Source organism: Macaca fascicularis, chromosome X, assembly GCF_037993035.2.
Source record: "Macaca fascicularis isolate 582-1 chromosome X, T2T-MFA8v1.1".
Lineage (NCBI taxonomy): Eukaryota > Metazoa > Chordata > Mammalia > Primates > Cercopithecidae > Macaca > Macaca fascicularis.
The window spans coordinates 155,932,669-155,953,551 of record NC_088395.1 but is presented as its reverse complement, the minus strand read 5'-3'; the positions used below and the strand labels follow the sequence as shown (position 1 = coordinate 155,953,551).

The window sequence follows — 20,883 nt, the reverse complement described above, 5'->3', positions numbered from 1 at the left end:
TGTTGTTGTTTTTTTTAATTAGACTAGTGAAGAGAAGGGAAGAACCAGGAATAACTTTTAACTCCCCTTTTCATTTTTTAAAAATTTCTTTTGGTTCAGCTTATGCAATATTTTGTATCCATGTAAGAATCCAAATTTATTGAATAAAAAACATTGCTAATGATTTAAAGCAATTAAAGCAAAATATATTGCTAAAGGGGTATAATTTATTGAGTTAAATAATACAAATTTTTTCCATATTAGTAATGGATATTCATTTGATTTTTAAAAAGACACTGTTTGAATTAGGTCATCACAAAGCAGATTTACATAAAACTGTTAATTGGAGCAAAACAACACATTTTTTTTATGTGATCTGAACAGAGGAACTCTCCTTGATCAAAAGAAAATGCAGTAGCTTTAGAAGGTAAAGCTGTTAAGTTTACCGAAGTACAAAACAACAAAACACTTTAAGCAAAAACTCTTTATTTTTCAGAAAAAGGTATGATTTCTCCTTTTCTATTCTTGACATAAATTTTAATTATTTCCAGTGGAACCTAAACCTCCTGAATGCCTTTCAGTTTCATCCAGAGCTTGAACTTCTACTTATGGATAAAAAATCTGTTCACACAATGAGAATACTTGGACACAGGGCGGGGAACATCACACACTGGGGCCTGTTAGGGGGTGGGGGACTGGGGGAGGGATAGCATTACGAGAAATGCCTAACATAAGTGACGAGTTAATGGGTGCAGCAAACCAACATGGCACATGTATATCTATTTAACAAACCTGCATGTTGTGCACACGTACCCTAGAACTTAAAGTATAAAAAAAATCTGTTCACAAAAAAGTTGTGAAATTTGATCACCTTTTTTGACTTCAAACCTTTCTTTACCAAAATTAAGCAAGACAGCGCCAACATTTCCTGTATACTCTTCATCTATGACACCAGCTCCTATATCTATAAAGTGTTTTGCAGCCAGGCCAGACCAGAGCCACTCCTCCATAACATCCAGAAGGAAGAGCTATCTGAATGTTCGTTTTCATAAAAGCTTACTCCATAGATGGTATTGTATAATCATAGGCATTATACATAATCCACGGTCAGTCAACACTCATGGGTCAGAGCCATGGCATGCTTGGAGAGTGGGCAAAGCACAGCTGCATGCTGCCCTCCTCAGCAGGCCAGGCCTACTTGCTGGGAAAGAAATGGAAGCTATCTCTTTGGAGCAGGGCATGGCAGAGCAAAAGATGAGCAGAAGAAAGAGCCCAGAGAGCGAGAGCACAGGATGAACCCAAGTTCACTTTGATTATGTGGCAGTTAGCACCAGTGTCTCCATTCTGTTTTGGTCTGTTTTTCCTGGGACCTGGGGACAGACCTTAGTCCAAAACAATGACTCGTAGGAATTCATTTAACACAAACAAATTTTGTAAATGGGCAAAAAATATCAATATACACTTCCCCTAAGTGGAAGTACACATGACAAATAAGCACATGAAAAAGTACTGTCCATCTCATCTATTAGAGAATGAGAATTAAACCATGATGAGATAGCAAAACACATATTTGAAAATGACTGAATTTTTTTTTTTTTTTTTTTTTTTTTTTTATGTGGCGGAGTCTTGCTCTTGTTGCCCAGGCTGGAGGGCAGTGGCGCAATCTCGGCTCACTGCAACCTCGACCTCCTGGATTCAGGCTTCCCCTGCCTCAGCCTCCTAAAGCTGGGATTACAGGCACCTGCCACCATGCCCGGCTAGTTTATGTACTTTTAGTAGAGACGGAGTTTTGCCATGTTGCCCAGGCTGGTCTCAAACTCCTGACCTCAGGTGATCTGCCCGCCTCAGCCTCCCAAAGTGCTGGGATTACAGGTGTGAACCACTGCACCTGGCCGAAAATGACTGAATTAAAAAATAAAGATATTACTAAGTGTTAGCAAGGATGAAGAAAATCTTGTATGTTGCTAGTGGGAATTATGAAATGGTACAACCACTGTGGAAAATGATTTGGTAATTTCATTTTTTTTTCTAGTTTTGCAGTTTGTACTGCATTTATTTTTAAAAAACATTTTATTTAATTATTTTTTGTTTCTCTCCAACTTTTATTTTTGGTTTAGGGGCACATGTTCATTACAAAGGTAAATTGCATGTCATGGGGGTTCGGTGCATCAATTTTATATCATTCAGGTAATAAGCATAGTACCAGATAGGTAGTTTTGTTTGTTTTTGAGAAAGAGTCTCACTCTCTCACCCAGGCTGGAGTGCAGTGACGTGATCTCGGCTTGTTGCAACCCCTGGGTTCAAGCGATTCTCACGCCCCAGCCTCTTGAGTAGCTGGGATTACAGGCATACATCACCACGCCTGGCTAATTTTTGTATTTTTAGTAGAGATGGGATTTCACCATGTTGGCCAGGCTGGTCTCGAACTCCTGACCACCCACCTCAGCCTCCCAAAGTGCTGGGATTACAGGCATAAGCCACCGTGCCCAGCCAAAAAAGGTAAGTACTCCCATCTCTACCCTCAAGTAGGCCCCAGTGTTTCTTTTTCCCTCCTTTGTGTCCGTGTATACTCTATGTTTAGCTTCTACTTACAAGTGAAGACATGCGGGTATTTGGTTTTCTGTTCTGCACTAATTTGCTTAGGATAATGGCTTCCAGCTGCATCATTGTTGCCGCAGAGGGCATTATTTCTTTCTTTTAATGATGCATAATAGTCCATGGTGTATGTATACCATATTTTCTTTATCCAGTCTACCACTGACAGGGATCAAGGTTAATTCCATGCCTTTGTTATTGTGGGTAGTGCTGTGATGAACATTTGTGTGCATGTGTCTTTATGGTGGAAAAATTTGTATTCCTTTGGGTACATACCCAGTAATAGGATTGCTAGGTGAATTGGTAGATCTGTTTTCAGTTCTTGGAGAAATTTCCAAACTACTTTCCACAGTGGCTGAAGTAATTTACATTCCCACCAGCAGTGTATAAATGTTCCCTTTCCTCACAACCTTAGCAGCATCTGTTATTTTTGACTTTTTAATAGTAGCCATCTTATATAATGATATCTCATTGTGGTTTTGATTTGCATTTCTCTAATATTAGCAATGTTGGACACTTTTTCATATGCTTGTTGGCCACTTGTACGGCTTCTTTTGAGAAATGCCTACTCTTGTCCTTTGCCCAGTTTCAGTGGGGTTGTTTTTGCTTGTTAATTTGTTGATCTTTCTTATAGATTGTGGATATTAGACTTTTGTTGGATGCATAGTTTGCAAATATTTTCTCCCATTCTGTAGCTTGTCTGTTTACTCTGTTGATAGTTTCTTTTGATGTGCAAAAGCTTTTTAGTTTAATTAGGTCTCATTTGTCAATTTTTGTTTTTGTTGCAATTGCTTTTGGAATCTGCATCATGAAATCTTTGCCAAGGCCTAGTTCCAGAATGGTATTTCCTAGGTTTCCTTCTAGGATTTTTATAGTTTTAGATTTTTGAATTAAGTCTTCAATCTAGTTTTAGTTGATGAATTAAAGATTAATCCATCTTGAGTTGAAACTGGAAGGGGCCCAAATTAAATCTTCTGCCTATGGCTAGCCATTTATTCCAGCACCATTTATTAAATAGGGAGTCATTTCCTCATTGCTTGTTTTTATCAATTTTGTTGAATGTCAGATGGTTGTATGTGTGTGGCTTTATTTCTGGGTTCCCTAACCTGTTTCATTGGTTTATGTGTCTGTTTTTCTACCAATATTATTGCTGTTTTAGTTACTGTAGCTTTATAGTACAGTTTAGAGTTGACTAGTGTGATGCCTGTGGCTGTGCTCTTTTTGCTTAGGATTGCTGTGACTATTTACATTCTTTTTTTGGTTCTGTATGAACTGTAGAATATTTTTTTCTAATTACATAAAGATGTCATTGGTAGTTTGATAGAAATAGCATTAAATCAGTGGCACATATACACCATGGAATACTATGCAGCCATAAAAAAAGGATGAGCTCATGTCCTTTGTAGGGACATGGGTGAAGCTGGAAACCATCATTCTGAGCAAACTATTGCAAGGACAGAAAACCAAACACTGCATGTTCTCACTCATAGGTGGGAATTGAACAATGAGAACACTTGGACACAGGGTGGGGAACATCATACACCAGGGCCTGTTGTGGGGTAGGGGGAGGGGGGAAGGATAGCATTAGAGATATACCTAATGTAAATGATGAGTTACGGGTGCAGCACACCAACATGACACATGTATACATATGTAACAAACCTGCATGTTGTGCACATGTACCCTAGAACTTAAAGTATAATAAAAAATAATAATAAAAACAAATCAATAATAAAAAGAAAGAAATTATAAAAATAAAAAAATTTTTAAAAATCAGTAAATTGCTTTAGGCAGTATGGCCATTTTAACAATATTGATTCTTCCTATTCATGAGCATGGAGTATTTTTCCATTAGTCTGTGTCAACTTCAATTTCTTTCAGCAGTGTTTTGTAATTCTTATTGTAGAGATCTTTCACTTCCTTGATTAGTTGTATTCCTAGGTATTTTATAATTTCATCATTATTGTGAATGGGATTTTGTTTTTGATTTGGCTCTCTTTGTGAATGCTGTTGACGTATAGAAATACTACTGATTTTTGTACACTGATTTTGTATCTTGAAACTTTGCTGAGGTTATTTATCTGATCTAGGAGCTTCTGGGCACAGACTATAAGGTTTTGTTGTCATAAAACCATATCATCTACTAAGACTTCCTCTCTTCCTATTTGGATGCCTTTTTGTATCTTTTTGTTGCCTGATTGCTCTGACTAGGAATTCCAGTACCATGTGGAGTACGAGTGGTGGGAGTGTGGATCTTTGTCTTGTTCCACTTCTCATGGGGAATGCTTCCAGCTTTTGGTCATTCAATATGATGTTGGCTGTGCGTTTTTCATAGATGGCTCATATTATTTTGAGGTATGTTCTTTCCATGCCTAGTTGTTTGAAGGCATTTTCCAATGTGGACATATTCATGACAAATAAGCACATGAAAAATTATTCTACATCACAGCTATTAGAGAAATGCATATTAAACCATAATGAGATATGGTAACATATATTTGAAAAAGATATTTAAAAGACATGGCTGGGCACTGTGACTCAAAGCCTGTAATTCCAGGACTTTGGGAGACTGAGGCAGGTGGATCACTTGAGGCCAGTAGATTGAGACCAGCCTGGCCAACATGGTGAAACTCCATCTCTACTAAAAATACAAAAAAAAAAAAAAAAAAATTAGCCAGGCGTGATGGTGCACGCCTGTAATTTCAACTACTCGGGTGGCTTGAACCCAGGAGGCAGAGGCTGTAGTGAGCTGAGATCACACCACTGCACTCCAGCCTGGGCAAGAGAGTGAGACTCTGTCTCAAAAAAAAAAAAAAAAAAAAAAAAAACACAACGACAACAACAAAGAACCATTACTAAGTGCTACCAAAGATGAAGAACAATTTTAAATCTGATATGTTGCTAGTGGGAATTATGAAAATGGTACAACCATTGTGGAAAATGATTTGATGGTGGTGGTTCCCTAAATCTACACATGGTCTAAGGCCACAGAACAGGACACATAAAGAAAACAAAATTACTGTTAATTTAAATAATGAAATTAAAAATTAAAAAAAGCAAGTTGGAGTGATTACATTGAGTAAACTTTTTAAAACTTTATAGGAAGGAAAATTACCATGGATAAATAGGGACATTATGCAATGATAAAAGAGTTAATTAAGAAACAAGACATAATCCCGTTAATTCACCTAAAAGCATTATTTCAAAATATGCAAAACAACATCTGATAGAACTGAAAGGATAAATAGTCAAATCTACACTTGCATTTGGAGACTGCAAAACTCCTCTCTGAGTAAATGGCTGAAGTAGACAGAAACTCTGCAAGGTTATAGAAGAAACTGACAACACAAGGAACTAACTTGATCTGATTGGCCTTTACTGGACACTCCACAGAATAAGAACAGAATGTATAATATTTTCAAGTGTATGTGGAATTTTTACCAAGATAGACCATTAAACAACCCATAAAAAATTTAAAACAACCAAAATTGTACAAAGTGTAGTTTAAAAATCTATAAAGGAATAAAGTACAAATATAACAAAGGACATACCTATAAAGTCCCCAAGTATTTTTAAATAAACAACACATTGTTACTACTTTATGTTTAAAAAAATTCTTGAGGAAAACTAAAAAATATTTTCTGATAAATAAAAATGGAAATACGATGTTTTAAAATTTGTGGAATTCAGCTAAGGTAGTGCCTATGGAAACATTTATGTCCTTAAATGCTTACATTAGAAAGTAACGAAGGGCTCAAATAAAACATCTAAAATTTGCTCTTAAATAACCAGTAGAGGAAAAGTACATTAAAACTAAGGCAAAGAAAGAGATGGGGTGGTATAGATAGGAAGAAAAAAATTAATGAAATTAAAATTTCAGAAATTTCAGAGAAACAATAAATGAACTTTACAAAACCAATAGTTAGCTTTTTTGATAGATCAGACAAGTCCTAATGTCTGATGTCAATCTGAGAAATTAAAAAAAATATTGTTGTTGAGAAGCATTGGCTTTGAACACAGCTAGAAATAAAGGCAACTATACACAAACTATAATTTGTCATGATAACTACACCCTTAATTTCTTGGAGAAGGTTCTGAGATCAGATTTTCTTTGAATTTCTCTTAATTTGTAAGGGACTGCTATGTGTCAGATGCTTCCAAATACATTAACCCATCTAATTTGAAGATAATCCTGTAAGGTCAGCTGGGTGAGTTCACCTTCTTCACTCCATAGCATTTTCTGCACTTCCTTTTGAAACACCATCTGTCTTCTCAGTAGGCTAAGGATTTCCTCTTTCCATCTGATGCAGGGGCAGAATCCTACCCACCTTCTCTGCTACCCTCCACATGATTGCTGTTGTCTGAACACCTGTATAGGTGCCACTAGTCACACTGAAAGCCAGTATGTTCCTGGGGGCAGATGCCAAACAGGAGGCAGTGGAAGGCTGGTTCTTTTCAAATTCCAGCTGGCATGTCCACCAAAGAACAGTTTCTCACATCCTAGGAGAAGCCCAGGATTTGTAAGAATTCAGTTTCAGGAGATGGCTGCTCTTCTTCTACCTTTTATGAAGGAATGGGATTCCTGAGCACCATCCATTTGCCTGTTCAGTCCCCAGCTTTGAATAAGAAGCTCATTACAATCCTTCTGCAAATATGCTAGTGACTTAGACAAACTACTCTCGACCTTCCGTGCTGTATCCCAAGAATCAAGAGATTATGTGCAATGCAGACTCCACTCACACCCCACTGAGAGAACAAAGAGTATTTAGAGGACTCCCAGGGAGAGAGGACCAGGTGTCTAAAGTCACAGTCCAGAGTGGCTGTGGCTGTGGGACAGGACTGAGGTTGAGTGGTGGAAAAGTCAGGGAACTTTTGCAGGGGATAGGAATGTTCCATGTCCTGGGGAAGGCAGGTGATTCTGTGCAGCCTCAAGATGTAGCAGGGAAGAGCAAGCAGCAGGCTAGGTTCCCAGAGATGGAACAGAGGGTACATGAGGGGGACCAGATGAAGGGTGTTGTAATTCAGGAAAGTGCTGGAGCCAGACAGAAATGCTGGCTTGGAGTGTACTTGTCCTATATGCTGAAGGAGAGAATCCAATATGTGGATGAGCACTTGTAGGCTCTCCCATAACATGTTTGATAATAGGTACTCAACAGAAAGCACCCAACAGTCAGCTCCCAGGGGAACCACCATGCCCCTAATGCTGTTTGATTCTCATTGTCACCTTCTTTTGGCCTGCTTTTAGTACCTTGGCCTCAGGCTCCTTCTTTTTGTCACCTGAGAGACATGATGCAGTGCTGAGAAATAAACTACTTGCTACTCAGGAGGTGGGCGTCAGGCTGTCAGGAATGGGAAGAGCATGGGCTCCACAGGAATCACACTAGAGATCTGGTTCCAGCCCTATTACTAGCCATGTGATCCTGGGAAATGCCCAAGCCCTGTGAGCCTTGGGTTCTTCATCTGTGAAGCAGGTGTGATGATCCCTGTTCAATAGCACTGTTGGAGTGTATGCAATGTAAATGATGTACCTGGCTCAGGGCCTTGTGTAATTTAGAAGTTTAAAGAACGGCAGATGACTATATTTCTACTATTTGACCCCCGATCCTAGCACTCTCGGATTTTGTTCTTGTTGATTTCTCCAGGACTTATCAGAAAATATGCAGCTTATTAGGATCTGGAAGAATTACTTAGCCAAAAAAGGAAGTTTTGTCAATGAATTTCAGTAAGCTTACCCACTCAGAGGGTATACGTCAAAAATTCAATGTGCAGGAGTCTTCCTCAACTGGAATGCAACTCAGAGCTCCTAGAATATGAGTCAAGAATAAAGTCCTTCCCTCTTTCTCAGCTTCTTTTCCATCTAAACCACCATTTTCATTCATTATATCACCACCCCAAATCTTTCCCTTGTTAAAACTGGCCAAATTGCGCTTCAGATAAGCTAGTCAGAATGTCTTTTTAATACAGTCAGCTCTGGCTCTCACAACCAGGAAAACAAGCACATGTCCAGTGGCATCTGGGCCTCACATCTCAGCAGATTCATGCTTATCTCTCAGGAAACCCATGTGTATGATGGGTATCCATCACCAACTTTGTGTGCTGTGTTCAACTGCACTGAGACAAGAGTGCAGGACACCTCCCATTCCTGCCCCAGGAGGAGATGCCTCTCTGTTTCATCCACCATCCAAAAGGAACTGCTGAGCAGGTTTCCCTTCCAAGCTTTTCTCTTGTCCTCTGAGAATCTGGCTCTGGCCCCACCCCGCTTCATTAGAATCAGCTCACCCAAAAGGTACTGCAGTTTCCCAAAGCCCAAAAGGCCTTGGCTCAGGGCATGTACACTCCACCACTCTCACCTGTTGCTCCACATGCTCATCCCTCTTATTTTCCCTTTAGATCTTAAAGGATACCTGGCCACCTTAGTTATGTGACTGCAGATACTAGACTCTACTACCCTAAGGTCAGGGGTGGGCCTGGCTTACCTTAGCATCTCCAGTACTAACCCAGCGCCTTCCAAATAGCAGAAGCTCAATGAATGTTTTGGGAAAAAATGAGCCAGTGAGCAGGGGGACTTATTTATTCATATTTAATTCAGTTTCATTCTCAAAGAAGCCAAGCAAATCCAGATACATAGGGTACACCAAGAGGTACAAAGAAGGCAAGAATTAACTATTGTTTAATTTCTTTATGTCTTTATCTCATGTATTTTACTGCTATGTTGTTTCACATTTCTAAAAAACCTTAATCCTCTGCTCTTATAGTGTCTGAATTCAAGAAACAACATGGGTTTCCCAATATAAATGAAAAGCAAGACGCTTACTCCTAAACTATATAAAAAGCAGTAAGTCTGTCTACTGTCATACATAAAATGAATGTTGAAGTTCATTATACCATCCATTAAAAGGAACATTGGAACAATTCCAAAAGGAAACAAAGATAAACCTCCAAATCACCCAATAGAACAGGAACTGAGAGACGGTCCACACTGTGTTCCCTCACACCCAACATGCTCCCCACTACTGAGAACGGTGACTGCTCTCTTCAAACAGAGTGAAGAATGGGTCTCATGTAACAGGACAGGAAAGGGGTTGTTTGTGGCCCTGGAAAGTGCACTGGCCCAGGCCCTCCAGCAACCTGCGCCACTGACCCTAGCTGCAACTCCTGCTCAGACTCCTTCTTTCTCCTCTCCTAAAGCCTCTTCATGCAGGGATGGGTAGGAAATGCGAACTCTTGCATTGACCCTGACCACATGCTCCAGGACTTTCACATAGCTGGTTTCAGCGAGGGCCCTTGGACCCCACAGGAACTCGTAGCGCACAGGATCACTGCCGGGCACCTGGCGGTACTCCAGGTAGTTCTCTTGCACCCAATCTTGGGTGAGCAGCTTCCTGAGCTTCCAATAGACACTATGCTCACTCCCATCATACAGCCCCATCACACTCAACGCTTCCCAGATTGCCTCCTCAGGAGCACAGCTGCCCTTCATTAAGATCATGCCCAGAACGATTATCAGGAGGCCGGTCTTGGGCGTGCTCTGATCATCACCCAGCAGGCCGTCATAGGAGAGGCCCAGGCAGGTGACAAGGACGTAGCAGTGGCCGGCGGGGTCCACTTCCTTCACGTCAATGCCAAAGATCACCTGCATGCACTCAGAGGCTTTGCTGAAGATCTCAGGAAAGTGGTTCTTGTAATTTTTGATGACACTCTCCAGCATTTCTGCCTTTGTGACCGGCTCCTTAATTTGATATTTGCGGAGCAGGAAATGAACTAACTCAGCCACTTTCTCATCAAGTGCTTCCCGGAAAAGGGACTCCAGGTGAGCTGGGTCTGGGGAGGTGCTTGGCCCCTCCTCTTCATTGCTGCTGGAAACCTCATTGGATTGGCTCCATAGAGTGTCGTCGGTGACGGTCAGGGAAGAGGAGGCACCCCGAGGACTCTGGGCAGGACTCAGTGACCCAGAATCAGGCACCTCCTCCAGGGTTCCCGTGATCAGAGTAGAGGAGGAGGATGCAGCCTTCTGCTCCTCAGTTGTGGGAATCTGCACATCCATAAGCCCCGGTGCATCTCCTTGGGCCTGACGGCCTTCCTCAGCCTTGCAGGACTGACGCTTCTGCCGAAGAAGCATGATGACTCAGGTCAGGGCAGCAGGCGAGTGTGGGCCGGAGCTGGGCAATTGAGACCCACAGGCCTGGGGAGAGAGGAAGCGTGTGAGAGGCCTCAGCTGGGTACCACACCCTGGATGCCCTAACAAAGGCCTACTTACAGGTCTCCTTCAGTGCTCCTCTGGGGCCTCCCGACCTCCCGGCTGGCCTGTTCCCTGCGAACCTGAAAGAGGAATTGAGAGGGCATCTCAGGGTGCAGCCTCTGGGCAAAGGCTATGGCTCCAGGACTGACAGAAGGGCTGGTAGAGCCAGGAACTGTGGGGTTCCTGTTGTTTTGATGCTAGAGGGGCCTCTAGTATACATACAGGGGAAACACCACCTCAGCTTGACTGCTGGTACTGCCTGGACCTCTTATGCTCTGTGACTAAAGATACTGTCTCAGACCAAGGCCTCACAGCCTGGTTCCTGGAGCTCCTAGAAATCGAGGGGGAACTCAGGCTGCAGACTACAAGCACAGCCCCAGCACCCCAGTGCTGTCAGGAGGTTGAGCCTGACTCTATGAGCTCGCCACTATTTTGTGTGGATGGTCCTTTCTGTGCTCACTCAGGGCCCTCACCTTTCTCCCGGCAGGGCCCGGATCTGGCCCTTTTGCTGGCCTGAGAAACTTTCAGATCAAGAGTTCACATCCCTGATATGGAAGAGAAGGACGTAAAGGGACCCACATCTGGCCCCATGTGCCCAAGGCCTCCTGGGGAAAAAGCAATAGCTACAGAAAGTACATTGGGGTCCATGTGTCCTGTCCTAGGGTGAGAAAACAGCAATAGCTACACAAAATACATTGGGGCCCATGTGTCCAAACGTGAGGATCCTGGTTGGTCCTCATCTTGATGCCTCCAGGTTCTGAAACTCTCCCTGGGCTGACTTGAGGCCACTTCCTCAATCCAAGGACCTATCTCCAGGAGACACTAGAAGAGCAAGTGAGGGGATTCCATCCACCCACCTTTTCCTGCACTTCCCATGACTGACAGAAGGTGCAGGGAGGGGTTCGGTCCCGTGTATTTGCTGAGTGGTGTCCTTTGAGTCCCTGACTCCTGGCAGGTCCTTGGCCCTCCCTCTGCTGACCTGAATGCAGCCCCCTCAAACCAAAGCCTTCTTCTCCCTGAGACCAATGAGTCTGGTATCACACAGGGGGCCTCAGCTGCTAGTCCTGCTCATGCTTCCTGGGGTGACAACAGAGGCAGGGCAGATTTCTGTTGGGCTCCCATCTGTTTTTTGCCTGCTAGGAGAACCATCGAGGCTATCCTCAATCTTCCTTCAGTGTTGTCACCTAGACTCTTGTAGATTCTTGGACCAGTGAGTCTGTTGCCCAGATGGGGGTCCTTGCTTTGTCCTGAGTCACTCTGAGAACAAGGTCCTCGCTTCCCTGAGATCCCAAGAGAGAAATGAGGAGCCACCACATCTGATGACCACTGGGTGGGGTGTCCAGGCATGACACTAGGGTCTGTCCCTACTTGTTCTTGAGTGGTGGATTCTAAGGCCTTCAGGGGGTTCTTCATCTTTCCCCTGATGGAGCCTGTCCTTCCTCAACCCACAACACGCTGATATGAGCAGACATCTCCCCTTACCACGAATACCTCATCTTCCTGAGTTTCCCCAACTTCCTGCCCATAGTACAGGTGAGATTGCCACTTAGGGCCACCCTTGATTGGGTTTCCCCAGAGATAATAACCAAAGTTAGCCAGACTTTGTGGGGTCCCTTCTTTCCAGGCCAGGAGTACCCCCAGTCATCACAAAGAGTACACACCTTGGGTCCTGCAGATGTTGTACACACCTTGGGTCCTGCAGATGTTGTGATCCTGTCCCTCTGTTGAACAGGTGTGGCTCCCTCTGCTGAGCTGAGGACGCCCTTCAGACCGAGGTTGCCACCTCCCTGAGACCCGGGAGGCAGAAGTAATGGGGGCACTACACGGACACCCCTGCATGGGATTCCCAAGGCTGACAGAAGTAGTAAGTTTCATGGGGTCTTTCTCTGTCTGGGTGTCATCCAGTTATTCATATTTACTCCACGACAAGGCATGGCCCTTTCCTTCCTGCTGAACCATGGATGTGTCTTGCATGCCAAGGCCACCATCTCCTTGAGGCCACCGATCAGAAAGTTGGGGGGCCACTTCCCTTCCCCACAGTCCTGCCTGGAGTGCCCAGACCTGAGAGCAGGAGCAGGTTTCTTAGGTCAGTGACGGGAGGTCTGCTGAGTCCTCCTTAAGGGCTCTGGGGCACCTCTCTCCAGTGACCTGAGACTTCACTCCTCAAACCACAGCCCTCTCCTTTCTGACACCCTGAAAACGCAACAAGGATGCGCCACATGCAGCCACAGATCATGGGACCTCCCAAGGCTGAGTTCTCCACTGATTTGGAGTCCAAGATCTCCTGAGTCCTCCCTCTTCTTCTTCTCCTTGACTCCTGGCAGGGCTGGGCACCACCCCCCTGCTGACTTGAGTCTCAGTCCCTCAGATTCCTGAGGCCAAATGTGGAGGCGCCTCAGTCTCAGACAGGTAGGGTGGGCCTCCTGTCCTGGGGTCCTGGGTCCCCTCAGGCCTCCCTCATCTCCCAGCATGGCCTGGGACCTCCCTCTGCTCCTCTGAGGCCGTGCTTATGAAGCCCCTTCGCTGCATCATCCCCGGATGGGGACGTCAGAATCAGCTAGCCCGGCCGCCATGCCCGGCCACCATGCCTGGCCGCCATGCCAGGCCGCCATGCCCAGGGCTGACAGTAGGGGCAGCGATGTGCTCTGTGGGGCCTCAGCCCTCCCTCAGGGTCCTGCCCTTGATGCCTGGCAGAACCTGGGCCCTGCCCTCTGCTAACCAGCCCTGCTCTGGTCACACCAAGCTCTCACTCCAGATTCCCCTGTGGCTTAAGCGCAGGGCTGGCTAGGGGTGGCCCAGCCAGACAAGTCTGCCCCCTAGTGGTCCAGGGCTGGCAGCAGGGGAGGCGCTAGATTATTTCGGGTTCTACATGAGGGGTGGGGGCCTCTTCAGTCCTCCCTCAGGGTCTCACCTTGCCTCCTCACAGAGTCTGGGCCCGCTTCCCTCAGTCGATCTCAAGCTGACCCCTTAGAACCAGGCTTCTCTCTGATCTCTGCGGCCACGTCAGTGGCGTCACATCCGTCCACCCAGGGCTCACCTGGGTGGACAGTAGGGGCGGAACCGGATTCCAGTGGGGCGGGGGATGAGGGAGGAGCGGCTCAGTTATCCCTCAAGGTTCTCATCTTGATATCTGGCGGATCCTGGAGCCCCGTACTCTGCTGATAGTGTCTGCCTCCCTCAGACCAAGGTTCTGATTCCAAGTCCCCTGAGGTGGCAGTGGGGGGAAGGGTGTGGAGGGGGGACAAGGCTGCTGGGGTCTTTCAGGGCTGACATGAGGGTCTGAGCTGAATTCTGTGGCCCCTCTATGTGGTGTGGGTGAGCACTCAGTCCTCACTCAGGAGGGTCCTCTTCCTAACTCTTGGCTCTTTTAGGAGATGCTCTGTTTCTGTCACCTCTGAGCATTTGCACAGCTGCACCCCTTGCAGAGAATGGCTGCGGGTCCCAGGCCAGATTCTCCCTGTGGGGTTGCAGCACCTATGATTGTAGTGACCTCTGGGAGAAGAGGCACACCTTCCCACTGGGGCTCTTCCCCAGCTAGAAGAGGATTTTGCAAACCTTTTGTACTAAATGATTTATTTTCACACTGAAGAAGCTGAGTAGCTGCAAGAAATTTGAGATCCTGAGTTTTGAAGTTATCTAACAATTCCTAGTTCACTTTCGTGATTTTCATATTTTAATTCTCATTCATATAGTAAGAAACAAATGTTAAATCTATGCCAATTGTATATGTGCATTATATTTATGTTTATATGCATAAACACGTATGTGTATGTATATGTTCATATTATGTAAGTATAATTATATGTATGTATATGTATATATCTTTACAAATATTTATACATATATGTATGCCGACTATACATACTTATTTTATCAAACAATATTTACTCATATAATGTGTGATTCACTCATACTATTCTATTTCTAGTTCATTATATGTATTTGATTAAAATAATAATATTTTGGAAAGTCAGTCCTAACCTACTCTTTGTTTCTAGTTGTTATTAGAACTCTGGAGCCATAGTCTCTCAATCAATCAAATTTTCCTGGTGTCCTGATAGTACCCCTGGGCTACTGGCCTCGTGTTTTGAGGTGCAGACTCAGATTGTGCATTGATGTGGTATGGTCCTTTAAAACTTTTCCTGCAACTCACCCTGTCATCTGCAGTGGTTGCAGACCTCCTCAACCTCCCTGCCTCTCCACCTGCCCAGAACACAAGTACCAGTTCAACACAGTCTTCAATCTTCCCCAGGGTTTTCTCTGTTTCGTTGTTTAGACTTTGTTGCTGATATTGTTGTTTTATTTTTCTTTTTCCCTTCTTTATTTTTCCACAGTCGATTTTGGAAGTAGAACACGGCAGCCTGGGCTTGATTGTCACTTTGGCAGCTACAGGTAGGCATTCACTCTTTATTTAATTTAAGTAAGATTTACCCCTTTTCCATATTCTGTTCCTCATCAGTGAACATCATATACTACTCCATTTATTTGGGAATTTTTTCTCTGAATCTGTCAGCAGACTTGTACAGTTGCTTCTGTAAATGTCTTGCATGTTTTGGTTAGGCTTCTTCTTCTTTATATTTTGGATTTAAATGCTGTTAGGGATCGTATATTTTTAATTTAATGTTCTAAGTTGCTTATGTGTGGCAAGTCTCTTGTATTCGCTGTGATGGTCTTCGTATGTTGTCTTCTGAAGTCTCTTATTCATTTAAATATTCCGTGTGTCTCTTCCTTTGAATTTTCTTGATAGTCAAATTGTGAAAAATACTATCTATTTCTTTTCAATCTTCATACCTCTTTTTCATCTTGATATTCGTAGCTCTGACTCTTTTTCATTTCGATTTTCAGTGCAGCTATGAATGGTAGCAGTGAAAGCATACATCAATGACTTGCTCCTGACAAGAATGGGAATGCTTCTAACATTTCACGTTCAAGTATGTTTCCTGTCAGTTTTAGAAAATTAAAGTGCCTTTTAATCTTCGTTTGCTAAAAATGTTAATTTGAAAATATAATAAAATTCATTTCAGAGGCTTTTTCTGTGTTTTTATTCCTTGCATATGAGCTGCTTGTTCATTAGTCCACTGTTGTGTTGAATATACAATTATCTATTTAGGACATTTGCTGCAATATGAGTGAACACTTGGCTCACATGTTCATTTTATAAAGGCTGGATGTCTTTATCTGTTTTTTCTTTTTTTCTTTGTTTTTCCAATGCAGGAGAGGGAGCCTTGGAGAATTCGTTGAATAATTGCCCGTGTTTTGGGATTATTTGGAAGTGTTAAAATGGTGATTCGTTTTCCCTGACCACTTGGTGAAACTGACCCACAAAACTGCCTGCCTTAGAATGGTAGAGGGTGGATTGAGCTTTAAATACATTTTCAGTTTGTGGATGTACCATTGGTTTTATCCATTCACCAATTGGAAAAAGTCTTGATTGTCAATTATAAATAAGCTGCTATATATGTTTTTGTGTACATGATTTTGTGTGTATGAACCTGTTTCGAATTCTCCTTGATAAAACCTAGGAGTACAATTACTGTGTGTAATGGTAAGTCTAAGTTTTGCTATATTAGAAATAGCCAAAAGCCCTTCTAGAGTGAATGTGTTCTTTTTCTTCTCTACCAGCAATGAAAGATAACTCCACATCTTTTGTACAATTTGGTATTTTCAGGTTGTCGCATTGTATCAATTGTAACAGGTGGGTAGAAGAATGTTATTGCTGCTTACATTTGCATTTTTATTGAATAATTGTGGTAATCATCTTTTCATATGCTTTTTTTGTGATCTGTGTATCTTCACTGCTGAAGTCTTCAAATCATTTACTATTTTATTGGACTCTTCATTTTTATATGATTGCGTGTTATAAGGTGTTTATTTATTCAGTATACAAATCCTTTATCCGACACAGGGTTTACAAGTATTTTCTCCTCATTTTTGGCTTTTTTCCCCATCTTTTAACTGTTTTTTTTTTTTTTTGTTTTTTGTTTTTAGTAACCGTTTTAGAGTAATTTTAAATTTACAGAAAAGTTGTGAAGACAGTTAAGAGGGTTTTCCTATACATCATGTCCAGTTTCTCCTATTATTAACATCATACAATAATATGATACATTCTTCATAATTCACAAATCAATATTCACCTGCACATTCCTGTCATTGTTTCAGGATCCCATCTAGGATACCATGCTACTTTAGTCATTATGTCTCCTTAGAATCCTCTAAGCTGTGATAGTTTCTCAGACTATTCTTGTTTTTGACGACTTTAACAGTTTTGGGGAGTATTGATCAGGCTATTTGTGGAATTACCCTCATTTGGTATTTGTCTGAGTTTTTTTCATATATAGGCTTGAGTAATTGTTTTGGGGTAGGAGACCAGACAGGTGAAATGACATTCTCATTACCTGATATTTTAGCACCATGACTCATCACTGTTGATGTTGACTGATCAACTGGCTGAGGTAGTGTTTGTCAGTATTTCCCTCTGCAAGGTTATTACATTCCCCCCTTTCTGTATTGTGCTTTATAAAAGAAAGTCACTAAGGGCAGCCCATTGGGTAGTAGGGAAGTATGGTCCACCTTCTTGGGAAGGGATAGTATTGACATGAATGATTTGGGATTCTTCTCAATGGGAGATTTGTCTATTCTCCCCCATTATTTGTATTTATTTAATCTTCGATTTATCTCAGATGAACTCATGGCAATTTATTATATGTTTGGGGTTATAATTCAGCACCACTTTTATTTTGCTGCTCAGATTGTTCCATCTTTGTCCATTGGAGGCTCTTTCGGTTGGCTCTGACGTCCCTTTCAAGCAACTGAGTCATTACACTTGTTTGTAGCTCTGTCTTACCTTATGGTATGACAAGATGATGCAGGCTCGTTTTTATATTTCCTGTTCCAGTCATAGAAGAGTCCATTTTCCATGGTTTTCTGCTTCCTTTTATGGGAGAAGAGTACTGGAATGTGAGAGGTAAGTGTTAGGCATGCTCATTGTTCCTGAGGATTTGTTATTCCTAGCCACTTCAATTCTCAGATTAAGGATATATATTTTTGTATATTAACCTGTGTATATACACATATCTATAAGCAGAATTCTCAAACCCAATCCCTGTGGGAAATAACTTTAGAAGTCAGACAATACTGCTTCAGTACAGTTTCTTTTAACTTCAGTCTCAGAGACTGACTTCCACAGGTACTTAGGACAGCACCATATCCCCAGATACTCATTAGAGGTTGTTTCATAGATTTGTAACACAGTTATATTGTTTTGTCATGTTCTATACTCCACCTCGGCATTCCTCAACCTCCTAATTTTTTCAATTTTGCATACATTGAGATTTATTCTTTGTGCTTTAAAGTTTTATGCTTTTTGACAAATGCATAACATATTCCATTTTTTAACAGCATGTCATCAACCATGACATGATACAATCAATCATTAAAGTAGCCTAGAGAATAGTTTCACCAGTCTAATAAATTCCTTCTGCTTATCCTAGTCATACCTTTTCCCCACCCCTGATCCCTGGCCACAACAGGTATTTTTACTGTCATTATAGTCTTGTCTTTGGAGAACGTCAAATAAATTGGATCATATACTATGTAACCTTTTCAGACTGGCTTCTTTTACTTAGAGCCAAGCATTTAAGATTGATTCATGTTTTTGTGTGCCTTCATAAGTAAATCTTTTGGCTGATGAATAGTGTTCCGTTGTTGTTGGACCACAGTTTGTTTATTCATTTGTCTCTTGAAGAACATCTTCGTTGCTTCCAGTTTTGGCCAATTATTAAATAAGCTGCCACACCCATTCATATGCAAGTTTTTTTTGTGGGCATAAGTTTGCAAATTAGTTCAATGTATACCTAGGAGTATCAAGAATTTGTTCAGCTTTGTAAAAAAAAATCAACTGACAAACCATCTTTGAAAGTGGCTGTACTACTTTGCATTCCCAACAGCAACAAATGAGAGTGCCTGTTGTTCCTTGTTGCCAGAAATTGGTATTGTCAGTATTTGGATTTTGGACATTGTAGTAAGTGTGTATCTTTGTTATTTAATTCATAATTCTCTAATAAAGAATGACATTGACTATGTTGTCTTATGCTTATTTTTTATGTGTACATGTTTTTTGTTGATTTGTCTGTTCAGAGTTTTTGCACATCTATTAATAGAGGTTTCTTAAGTTTGTTTTCTTATTTACTTTTAAGCATTCTCTGTATATTCTGAATAGTTCTCATTGTTTAGTTTTATACTTTCTCTGTAGATTTTGGATACAAGTCCTCTATGAGATGTACGTTTTGCAAATATTTTCTTAATGTCTGTAGCTTATCTTTCCTTTTTCTTATCAGTGTCTTTTACAGAGCAGTAGTTTTGTTTTTAATTTTCAGAATGTCCACCTTTTCAATTTTGTCTTCTATGGGCATGCTTTTGATGTTGTATGTAAAAACCCCTCACCAATATCAAGGCCATGTAGATCTCCACTTATGTTTTCTTCCAGAAATTCTATAATTTTATATTTTATATTTGAGTCGGTGAAGTATTTTGAGATAATTCTTTGTGAAAGTTGTAAGGCTCTTTCTAGGTTCATTTCTTTGCATATTGATATGCATTTGTTCAGGTACCTTTTGTTGGAAAGACTGTCATTTCTCCATAGAATTGAATTTGCACCTTTGTCAAAAATCAGTAGACTATATTTGTGTGTCTTTTTTTGGGCTCTACTTAGTTCCATTGATGTGTGTCTGTTCTTTTGCCAATAGCATACTTTCTTGATTACTGTAGGTTGACAGAATAACTGCATATCAAAGCTAACATCAACCATGAGAAACCATTCATATGTCTAGTAATTTCCTTTTATATGATATAATGGGAATGACATTTTACCTCTGAGATCTTCCTCTAAATGTTCTTATCTCCATTCTTTTTTTTTAAAAAAATGTTTTTTTATTTTCAGTTCAAGGGTACATGTGCAGGTTTGTTATGTAGGTAAACTTGTGTCATGGGGCTTTGTTTTGCAGATTATTTCATCACCCAGGTATTAAGCCTAGTGCCCATTCGTTATTTTTCCTGATCCTTTTCCTCCTCCCACCCTCCACCATCTGAGAGGTGCCAGTCTGCCTTGTTCCCCTCTATGTGTTCATGTGTTCTCATCATTTAGCTCCCACTTATAAGTGAGAACATGTGGTATTCGTTTTTCTGTTCCTTTATGAGTTTGCTTAGGATAATGGCCTCCAGCTCCATCCATGTTCCTGAAAAGGACAGGATCTCATTATTTTTTATGGCTGCATAGTATTCCATAGTGTATTTGTACCATATTATCTTTATTCAGTCCATCATTGATGAGCATTTAGGTTGATTTCATGTCTTTGCTATTGTCCATAATGCTACAATGAACATACATGTGCTTGTGTCTTTATAATACAATGATTTATATTCCTTTGGGTATATACCCATAATTGGATTCCTGGGTCAAAATGTATTTCTGTTTTTAGGTCTTTGAGGAACTGCCATACTATCTTCCACAATGGTTGAACTAATTTACACTCTCATCAGCAGTTTATAAGCATTCCGTTTTCTTTGTAACATCCTCAGCATCTGTTATTTTTTGATTTTTTAATTATAGCCATTCTGACTGGTGTGAGATGGTATCTCATTGTGGTTTTGATTTGCATTTCTCTAATGATCAGTGATGTTGAGTTTTTTTTCTTTTTTTTTTTTTGAGACGGAGTCTGGCTCTGTCACCCAGGCTGGAGTGCAGTGGCGCCATCTCGGCTCACTGCAAGCTCCGCCTCCCGGGTATACGCCATTCTCCTGCCTCAGCCTCCCGAGTAGCTGGGACTACAGGCGCCCGCCACCTCGCCCGGCTAGTTTTTTGTATTTTTTAGTAGAGACGGGGTTTCACCGTGTTAGCCAGGATGGTCTCGATCTCCTGACCTCGTGATCCGCCCGTCTCGGCCTCCCAAAGTGCTGGGATTACAGGCTTGAGCCACCGCGCCCGGCCATGTTGAGTTTTTTTTATGTGCTTATTGGCTGTATGTATGTTTTCTGTCTTCTTTTGAAAAGTTTCTGTTCATGTCCTTTGCCCA

At 41.8% G+C, this 20,883-nt stretch overlaps 1 protein-coding gene and 1 pseudogene across 2 annotated transcripts; both read right to left on the bottom strand.

Annotated features, from left to right (window-relative positions):
* Window positions 1–516: 516 nt before the first annotated feature.
* Window positions 517–1,220, bottom strand: LOC123570822 (deoxyuridine 5'-triphosphate nucleotidohydrolase, mitochondrial-like; annotated as a pseudogene).
* A 7,920-nt stretch (window positions 1,221–9,140) lies between these two features.
* Window positions 9,141–13,833, bottom strand: LOC102142743 (melanoma-associated antigen 8). Of its 2 annotated transcripts, none has more exons than XM_045383398.2 (3): window positions 12,502–13,833; window positions 10,832–10,893; window positions 9,141–10,756 (listed from the first exon to the last, which is right to left on the bottom strand). In XM_045383398.2, the coding sequence occupies exon 3, from the start codon at window positions 10,691–10,693 to the stop codon at window positions 9,734–9,736; it is 960 nt and encodes a 319-aa protein (XP_045239333.1). In that variant the 5' UTR covers window positions 10,694–10,756; window positions 10,832–10,893; window positions 12,502–13,833; the 3' UTR covers window positions 9,141–9,733. The 2 variants fall into 2 exon arrangements, with proteins under 2 accessions (XP_045239333.1, XP_045239334.1); XM_045383399.2 differs by having other exon boundaries at window positions 9,236–10,678.
* Between the last annotated feature and the right edge of the window lie 7,050 nt (window positions 13,834–20,883).